The 10,715-nt window shown below is 34.3% G+C and overlaps 1 protein-coding gene across 1 annotated transcript in view; it reads left to right on the plus strand.

The window, feature by feature from the left end:
• Positions 1–10,136, plus strand: part of LOC113066415 (neural cell adhesion molecule 2) — a 104,068-nt gene extending 93,932 nt beyond the window's left edge. The window contains exons 18-20 of the mRNA XM_026238313.1: positions 4,985–5,189; positions 7,700–7,819; positions 8,508–10,136. Coding sequence (XP_026094098.1) covers positions 4,985–5,189; positions 7,700–7,819; positions 8,508–8,622 — 440 coding nt within the window. The 3' untranslated portion in view covers positions 8,623–10,136. The remainder of the gene's footprint in view (positions 1–4,984; positions 5,190–7,699; positions 7,820–8,507) is intronic.
• Positions 10,137–10,715: the final 579 nt, after the last annotated feature.

The raw sequence follows: 10,715 nt of genomic DNA on the forward strand, positions 1-10,715 counted from the left end.
TTTATTTTTGATCACTATAAATTGAGAAGTGCAGCAAACAGTACTATTTGTAAATAAGTCACAGTTTAAATATTGTATAATATAATATTGTATTTTTCCCCATTACTGAAATTAGAGTTTGGGGTTAAAAGTTTAATTTTTTATTTTTATTTTTATTATTCTATTCTATTACAGCACATCAGCACAGTATGATAATGTAATGGATCATGATGATTCCAGCTCTACCTTCCAACAGTTTGATTTCATTTGAAATAGCATTGAGAAGTATCAATGACTGAGTTGGCCGAGGTTCACACAGATCTTCTGTGGTTTCTGTGCCACTCTTCTGCATTGACTATATGTGTCTGATTAATAATGCAAGCGGAATTAGTTCAGCTGCTGCTGTTTGATTGATGTTTAATATCTGCAGTTCATCACATAACATAAATAAGCTACCTTTACTGGTAAGAAGTGATGTGAGCTGTGATATGGACAGTCTTTATCACTATCAGTTTGCTCTTTAAATTATCAGGGGTTATGGTGTTAGTTTATAGATTTTTGATTTGTGTCAGTTTTCATACCCGATCCTATATTATATTGAGTCAATTAATTTGAATAAATAAATCTTGATAATATGTAGTAGAAAAAACTTTCATAGACAAAGGCAATGGGGGCACAAAAAGGCTCTAATGTAAATTGCGTTTCTTCACAGTCAAGCTGCCAATTTAATTTTTTTTATAATGTTTCTGACATAAATCACAAGGCCATCAAGATTTATTTTACTTATTATTACTTGTTGTTGGGAAATATAGTGCAAAAGTTGCAAGTGATAGTGAGATTGTGACCCCCACCTTCACTTCCAATTTAACACAGTCCAGCCAAGGTAGGGGGCCATGGAGTTGGGAGAGTTTTAGGTAGAAGGCAGGTGGCCAGGGTAGTGTCAGCAGGACAGGAGTCCTCCAGGGTGGCACCAGTGATGCTGGAAACCACGGTGGCGTCTACAGCAATGGAGTCCATGGAGGAGCTGAGTCTCTAGGAAGCCATCAGTTGGGCATCTTTAGCATAGATGACTTCTGACAGGCCAGCAGGTTTGATGATTTTGGGGCGGTTCGGCTGAGAAATGGAGGAACAGAAAACAGCCTTCATGGCCATGATGAGGGAGCAGGAAGTGGTTTCCTTGAGCATGATGTGGGAGCTAGGAGCACTGGAGATCAGACCAGCCTCCATGGCTGAGATGAGGAAACTAAAAGCACTGGAAATAAGAACGACCTTCTTGGCTGAGATGGGGGAACTAGGAGCACTGGAGATAGGATTGGCCACTATGGATGGGGATGGGAATTTTCTCGAAAGGAGTTACAGAGATATGTGCTGCTCACCCACAAACAAAATGGCTGTAGCCTTCAAGGACAGCACAGTACTGTCTAGGCTGAGCTCTGAGAGTTAGGCAGGCTTCTGGCTGGGATCTGAAGTTGGGGCGGACACTGGAGCGGGCTCTGAAAATTCCCTCTCTGGAGTGGGTTCCGCAATTTTGCTTTTTAGAGCGGACTCAGAGATTTTGCTCTCTGGAGCAGACATGGAATTTAGGGACTGGCAAGAAGGAAGCATGGAAGGTGTTTCGTTGTATGCACCATAATTTGGGCAGTACAGAAAATATTACTAATATTACTGTAAAAATCCCTCTATTTAAATATTGTATTAATATTTAGTTAATTCATACATATTTTTCCACATTACTGTAATGAGATTATTAATTTTTATATAGTATTCATATATTTTTTTCATGTTAATTATAGCAATTTTGTTTTTGTTTTTTATTAAAATTTTTATTACTTTTAGTAATTTTAGTACTTCAACTTAAACTAAATGAAAATTAGAAATGTTGCTTACGTATAGATATGAAAATGTAAAAACTACATGAGAACAGCAAATATAGAAATAACATCTCATTTAAAAAAAAAAATAGTATAAATGACCCTACAATTTCATGTGAGGCTGAATTTTTACAAAAACATTCTATGATTGTCAAGAAAAAGAAAGTGTGGACTAAAAACGGTGATTTCTATCAAAGCATATTAAAATCAGTATTTAAATACTAAACAATAATGGATACTACTAGGTACTAAATAAAATGGTTAAAAAAAATACTTTTATTCCAGATTTTAGGTTCAAATCTGTCTGAATGTATGAGTGAAAATGTGTATTACTTTTTAGAACCTTTAGCAGTCAGCAGCAGACAGCAGGCATTTAGTAGTTGGGGAACAGATTGCTGGTTTCAGGTCAGCAGACGCGCTAAAGGCCCTGACGGTGCCTGTAAAATGCTGCGTGGGCATGAAAATGATGATATGGACATTTGGCTCCATATAATATTGTATGATAGCAATGCTTCACACAGGACAGTCAATTCAGCGGCATTTAGGGCCATTTTTGTAAGTCATTTAGCGCTTTATTGGCAGATAATGCTAGTGAAACTCACCAGCAGTAGAAAAGGAGTGTATTTTTAAAAGGCGTCCATAATTGCACTAACGGACTGAAAACCAAAAATAACTCAGACCAGGGCTACATTACACAAACAGGTTAAAATATTAATGTTTTTTGCTGGTTAGAGTTCATTACAGGCCTTTTCAGATGGAAGTTTTTACAGCATGGCATTATTAAAAAGGGTGAAAAATAAGGTGTGAGCTGCTATTCATGTTATTGTTATAGCTCATTTGCATCAGTTTTTATTTCCTGTAATGAGTGAAACTCTGACTTTTGGTGGTTGGTTATAGTTTTAATTAGTTTTAAACTTATAAAGTTGTCTAAAATCACTGGTGTTATTAACTGATGTTGACAATCTAATCACTTCACATTAGATGTGTTTGTGGAATAATGAGTTGGGGAGTTATGTGTACATGAACCTCTTACAAATAAGCGCAAAAGTGCTGGTTAATTAAACCTGAAACTGAATTATTGATTAAAAGAAGATACAGTATGCTACGTAATCAGATTTTAGCTTGCAAAGTACCTAGATGAAAAACGTTGAAATCAATGTTGTTGATTCAGGTATGATTGATTAGTCAGGGTTTAAAGGGATAGTTCACATAGAAACTGAAATTTTGTCATCATTTACTCTCCAATGGATCCTCTGCAGTAAACACTCAATTCTCTAATATTCCAATTATCTTATGAAGCCAACAGCTGCATATTTTTAAGAAAAACAAAACAAAACAAAAAACATCAAGACATTTTAAACTTCAAACTAGTCCATAATAATACTTCCTCCAGTAAAAAGAAAAAAAATGAAATGGGTGAGGATATTTCCAGCTTTTTTTCTTTTTTTGGGTGGACCATTACATTAAAGTGGCTTAAAGACTGGTGCAAAAGCGAGTGTTTTGAAGTACGATTCTCTCTTTGATAAGAATCAATGAAACCCTCCAAAGATGTTTGGTGCAGTGATGTTGACTCAAGGCTTCCCATATTTAAAAGTTTTCTTCTAATCAATCAGTGCTTATATCTTCAGGGCATTTATAGACATTTAGATACTTACAGATGTTGTGTACGCTTTGGGTCAGTCCAGGTACTCACTTGATAAGCTGTAATATGAAGGTGAATTCCAGTCTCCTCTGGTTCTTTGTATTTCTAACATGTTGTGCGTGAATCTTTGATGATTTCATCCATAACACATCAAAAGATGGACTGCAGAATCATGTCCTAAAGCTTTGACTTACTTCAGATCAATACAGGAAGAGCTGTGAACTAAACACATCAGAAATGGTCACATCTCTGAACCAGCGATTTCTGAGAAATCATGTTAAAGGTTTGTTTTGTGTCTAGCTACAGGAAGTACATGCTTTTAGTAGAAGAATTAAGAACCACACAAGTAATGCCCTCTTTTTCTTCAACTATTGGATTGCATATTTAAGCATTTCAATTTTATTGTAAAGTTATCTAAGCACCATGTTTCTTTTAGATTAACTTTCTATTATATGTGTCATTACGTAGTGATTCACTTTTCAGAAATGTGACTTTTAGGCAATAAAACAACATTTGACCCCTGCAAAAAACAAAAACAACAACAACAAAAAAAAAAAAACAGACTGGCAGCCAGTGTTGTTATTGTAAACCAAAACTAAATCTATTTCAATAAAGTTGAAATAAAATATAAATATCAGATCATAATTGTATGTGAAAAAAAACAATAAAATAAATAAATGAAATTAAGGTAAAGTAAATGTGCTAAAATGATTAAAACTAAAACTAAATGAATGCAAATCAGTTTGACTAAAGTCCAAATTTAGAATCTAATTCAAAATACTAATACTATAATATTATAGAAATAATATATATTCTTGTTTTTCATAAATAGAAAAATAAAAATAGCTGAATATTTTTTCTTTGAGGATATTTTAGCGATGTCATTAAAATAATTTTTATTTTTTATTGAAATAAAACTGAAACAAAATTAAATTAATTTTAAATATTAGATGAAAACAATATTAAATGGAAAAAAAGATGAGCCTGAAATACAAAAATTACATAAACTAGAAACTGAAATTAAATTAAACTAATATGAATATAAATGTTATGATAGTAAATAAATAATACTAAAATACCACTGCTGGCTAGTTATAATAATAATATTAATATTAATAATAATAATAATAATAATAATAATAATAATAATAATATATGTATATATCTAACAGTGGTGTTTATGCTACACTGAGAATGTTAGTGTGATAGGACTCAATTTATCATTATTTATTTTTTAAAGAAAAACTTAAATACAGTAACATGTTTTTTAGAGGATGTTTGTTATAAAATTCCCAGTTCTCTTAAAATGTGCTTTATACTGACATATTGCCTCTCAGACAAAAGCAGAACAAAAGGGTTTGGTCATGGGAAAACCACACTGTATGTATCTCTGACCCGCTGAGTTCCTCTAACATCTCCTTTGGTGTGTTTTCAGTCATTCTGATGGATGTCAGTGGTTGTTGAGCCTGTGTTTGCTCTCTGGTCTCAGCAGATTCCCTGTTCAGCGGCCTGGGCCTTGGCACGGTGGTGGGCCTCGGGGTGGCAGGTCTTCTTCTGCTGCTGGTGCTGGTGGACGTCAGTTGCTTCTTCTTGCGTCAGTGCGGCTTCCTCATGTGCATTACCCGCAAGCTCTGCAGCAAGAAAACCACCACCAGTGGCAAGAGCAAAGAGCTGGAGGAGGGCAAAGCAGCATACCTGTGAGTTCATTGCCATTTGTTTGCATGAGCTCCATGAGACTGTCCGTCTTTCTCATTCGCTCTTCATTCCACTAGATCTTTTGTTTTAAGTTATGCATGATTATCTGTGAGAATCTCAGTCATATCTTAATAAAAAACAGCCATGAAACCTGAATTGTGTTGGTCACACAGATCTGGTTTAATGGATTTTCGACAGCTGGTCAGACTAGAAGACTAGTCAGACCACTTAAACCAGCAGAGTTAGGTTAGTTTAGGTTGTTTCTTGTCAGCCGGACAGTATTACGGTAAAAATGTTGCTCCAACATTGTTTTCTCAATCAACATCGAAACATCAGCTTGAATCCTGAAGGATTTTGTGTGTCTGAAGGATAAGTAATACTTTTATTCGTCAAAGATTAATTAAATTGATTTAAAAAAAAATGCTATTCTTTTAAACTTTATATTTATTAAAGAATCACAAAAAATAAAATGTATCATGGTTTCCACAAAAATATGAAACAGCACAACTGTTTTCAGCATTGCTAATAACCAACATATTAGCATAATTTTTGAAGGATATTGTGACACTGACTGAAATGTAATGATGCTGTAATGATGCTGAAAGTAAAAAATGCTGTAAATTCAGATTTTGACCACAAGAATAAATTACAATTTACAGTATACTCACATAGAAAACAATTATTTTGAATTGTAATAATAAATCATAACTGTTACTGTATTTTTTTGGTCAGATAACTGCAGGCTTGGTAAGCAGAATATAAATTTCTGAAACAACGTACCGACCACAAACATTTGAACGGCCATTGAGAGACGTTTGGTTGAAAAAATGTCATAAAATCCTCTTCATGAGGCTGTGTGTTTGCAAGTATGCTAGCATTATTTGAATCATTTTATGATCATTTTAACATTCACGTGTGAAGAGCTGCTAATAAAGTCTCCTCTGAAAATGATCGATAGGAACTGACAGTCATTATCTTATAATGAGGGCTGAATTTCATCCTCAACTAACAAATCATTTCATAATATATTCCCATTATCATTAAACGGTATAAATAATTTGCACACATAGATATGCAGTAATCTGCGCATTTAATAATGTTCTGCTGAGTGAGTTCAGTAAATGATGAGACAGATTTTGATTTTGTTTGCTTTAGCATTAGACAGACCTCATGAGATTCATTTGCTAATAAAAGCAGGAGTCTATTGATCTGTTTACATTAGAGGCACATTAAGTCCAGCTTGAGTGGGTTTACCATCATAATCTTCATCTGAGAGCCTTATGAAAAATTATTTCAGATATTATTTCACACAGAAACTGCTGATGTTTTTACTATAGTGTAGTTAGCATTGAGACATAAGTAAAAAAACAACTTAAAAAAAAAACAACTCTGGTAATTGAGATTTTGGTCTGTCTGTCAGTGCAGGAAGAAGAAATTATATTAAAACATCCTTAAAAGTCCTCACTCACATCTGTACTGTATTGAGAATGAAATACAAGCTTAAAGGAAATGTTTAGCCAACAATGAAAATTCGCTGGAAGTGTACTACCATCAGGCCATCCAAGATGTCGATGAGTTTGTTTCTTCATCAGATCTAGATAAATGTTGCATTACTTCACTCGCTCACCCTGCAATCCATCAAGAGGTTTTTCTTTTTTTTACTGCAAACTTTTTTCCCCGGCTGAAATATGAGTCTATAATCCATAATAAAGCTTCCTACAGTGGAAAAAGGCATCTGGTCTGAATCAGGAGAGGAAGCTCAAGCACCGTTTACAGGCCAAAACGGTTCTAAACAAATATGTGGGTGGAATTGATGTGAGAGGACAACTTGGAGGAAGCGTTATTATGGATTATGCACTCGTATGTTAGCCAGAAGCAATGGTTTTAAGGACAGAACACACAAAGTTCCTGCCAATCTCATGTTAATCTTGAGTACCTATAGATCAGTACTGCATTCTTCATATCTCTGAAGAGCCTTTAGTTTTTACATATTTATAAAAGACAAATACCACTTTATGCTTCAATCTGAAAACTGTCGAACTTCTGGAGGCGTGACGTGGGCGGAGATTTCAGAAAGAGTCATGAGCACACAATGTTTTTGCATAGTGATCATCTGCAAACTGTGACATCGACAAAAATAAAACGGGAACAAACACTTTATTGACTTAAATTTGATTTAATTTGTTTCTAAAACATTTGTCACCGAAATGCTGGGAACAAAGCCACTTGCCGCTCCAGAGAAAGTTACGGTATGGTGACATTGCTGAAAAAAAAAAGAAAAGAATCGTACACCCAACTCATTTCTTGATACTTTTGCCATGTTTAGTCTGAGAATCCAGCTGTTTAACAGTGTAAATATGCCAGAATGCATGAATAGCATGCATCCCCCCCCTCCCAGTGTGCAATGATAAATTAAAAGTGAGTGAGATTTCAATAGTAGTTGAGTTATTTGTTAGTGTTGCTGTGTGGGTTTTCCTGTGATGGACACCAGCATGTGTGTTTGTGTGAGTAGGGTTGATGGCTCAAAAGAGCCCATCGTGGAGATGAGAACTGAAGAAGAGAGAATTACTAACCAGGAGGACGGCAGTCCAGTGCACGAACCCAATGAGACAACTCCTCTGACAGAGCCAGAGTAAGAGTTAGAACTGAAATGTGAAGTGCGTCCAACACAATACAGACTGTTTGGAGCATTACAAGTGATGTTGCATATCCTAACCAAGCCTTAGCAATGGCTTACTAATTCTCAAGGCATATGTGATCTTCATACTACTAACATCTCCTCCAAAGAACATAAGCCTACATTATCTTCAAAATTCAATGCTTTTAAAGCTTCTAGGCAAGGTTTTATCTAGCCAAAAAATTAGTTTGGCTTGTATAATATTCCTTTTATAGTTTGTATCCAAAGGTTTTCTTTTTTTTTGTATCCCTTAAAACCCACTCTCTTTAGTGTGGTAGCTGGATTTGTTGAGTCCCAAAGGTCAGAAATAAGTTCAAGCCAACATTCTAATCTCAATTAACTTTTCTCTGCTAGTATGTCTTCTATCGTGATTATAAACATATAAAACTAGTTTTAATATTTATCATTATTGTTGATGTAAATGGGGCTGAACTATTAAACCATGATTGAATCATTTGGTCGAGAATTGATCAGCTGATGTACAGACGCCACTTACATTTTCAGTTTTCTGTGTGTCTGTTGTAGAACATTTGCATACTGATGCGTGACCTTTCTTTCTGTTATCATTCTCATCACAGTTCAGTTTGTGTTGCAAAGCATGTTGAATGAGAGAATCATGACTAAACACTGACTTTGACTGCAGGAAACTCCCGTTGAAGGAGGAGAACGGCAAGGACGTGCTCAAGCCAGATTTGATCGAGATCAAGGTCCACACGGACAACAGCATCCACAAAAAACAGGACGACAGCAAAGCATAATGGAGCCCGGAGGCATTCCCAGCCTGAACAAACTGAGACCAAAATGTAGAAAACACAAAATGTCATAAGAGAAATTAAAAGAGAGAGATAAAAAAAAAAAAATCTTTACAATGGGTGACTGATGAAGGGTGTGTAAACATGTTCAAATACAAACAGAGACCTGGGTGGGGTTTTTCTTTTTTCTTTTTTTGTGATAAATCTACTGTCCTTTCTATTCACAATGACTCCTTTTTGGTTGGCGTTGTGTCTTGGTGTTTTGGCTTTCCCAATAATGGATCTCGTTTGGACCTGTTTGAATTTCCAGGCCTTTCTTCTGTTTTCTAGGCATGTTAAATCCAGTTTCTGCCGAGAAGGACATTGTGTTCTGTCTATAATCTTGATAATTCAGATTCTGGGCTTCTCATCTAAATGTGTTAGAGACTTCATTGTTTTTTTTTTTTTGTTTTTTTTTGTAGGATATCTCCACAGAAAGCCATCGGCTTGTCCTCGGAAATGACCCAATGGATTTCTCACCGATTGGATTTCTTCTATTTTTCCAGGCATGTCCAGTGAGATCTAGACAATACGTCTTATATATGTTGACTTCTAAAGCTTGACGACTTCATTGATTCATATGTTCCATCTTTCCGTCATAAGTTTTAAACACAGGAATCACTTCTCAAAAGAAATCTGGGGAAAATGTGTAGTAAAGTGACTGTGTAGTTTGGATTTCATTAACTGCCATGATGCCCGATGGAAATGCTCTTCTTAATTTATTTTGATTAATTGATTAATGTGGGCATGTGTGAGTGTATGCGAGTACAGCTAGATTTACTCTACGCAAATACACAAACATAGATGCGAATGTTACAATAATGAGTTACAATAATGAGTTATTGTACATGTACTGTGTGTTTTTGTGTGGCTGTAGAGGGTGCTAGAATTGGCTCCACATTTCTCAAAATGGGTCCGTTCTTTGTACGTGGCCTACTCAGATGGATTTTATGGTTTGTGATTTTACATGATCCAGGATTGTTAAACTCTTCGAAGTTAATCCTGGAGTTGCTGTCATAGCAACATGTCTGTTAGCTCAAACCTTTCATTTTTAATTTTAAAGGTGATCCTTTTTTTTTTTCTTTTTTTTTCTTTTTTTTTAAGGCAGTCTGTTATATCTGGGGACTAAGAAACTTTAATTAATGCTCACACATATAGCAAATATGCTTAAAAATTAAATTTATTGATAATTACAACAATTTTGACACTGAAAAACGTAAAGCCTGTATTAACAGTAGAAAAAAAAAAAAAAAAAAAACAATGGGGATCATTTAAAAAATGGTTACACTCCACGAGAAATTGTATGTCACTTTGCTTGATAAGCTGTTTGCTTGATCTTAATTACATGTCACTGCATTGCTCGTCACGGTTTCGAGTATCGATATATCTGCCCTTTCCCAATTAACATGCAATCTTGGAAAACTTAATCCAGATATTTAATCAAATCCACAAACTTGTTTTAAGAACCAAATTGGCCAGAAGTCAGCTATCACAATTAATATATATATATATATATATATATATATATATATATATATATATATATATATATATATATATTTAGCATTATTTTATTTTAGTAATTTTTCAGTAATTTTACTTATTTTGCTTAGTTGCTAAGGCAGCATTTTTATTTTTGTTTGTTTTTTAGGTAATTTTTTTAAATATAATATTTATATTTTATTTCAGTTAAATTAAATGTATTAATATTTGAATTAGCTTCTATTTTTATATGTTTAGTTCACAATAATTTTTATTTTTATTTATTTATTTGTGTGTGTGTGTGTGTGTATTTAGTATATATAATATTAAGTTAATTTCATATAGTTGATCTAATCTTTATCACCTACTTTATTTCAATTAACCTTGTTTTAGCTTTAAATAGTTAATGAAAAAAATAAAATAATAATTGTTGTCACACCTTGCTCCAAAAATAGAAAATTTAACAACAGACTATCACAAAGGTTAAGTTTCGAGCATGCAGGCTCTTCATCAGACCAGTTTTAAATGGTTAAAAATGTCAATACTGGAGGGTTCTTATTGCCACAGTAAAACATGTT

Source organism: Carassius auratus, chromosome 50 (assembly GCF_003368295.1).
Source record: "Carassius auratus strain Wakin chromosome 50, ASM336829v1, whole genome shotgun sequence".
NCBI classification, from domain to species: domain Eukaryota; kingdom Metazoa; phylum Chordata; class Actinopteri; order Cypriniformes; family Cyprinidae; genus Carassius; species Carassius auratus.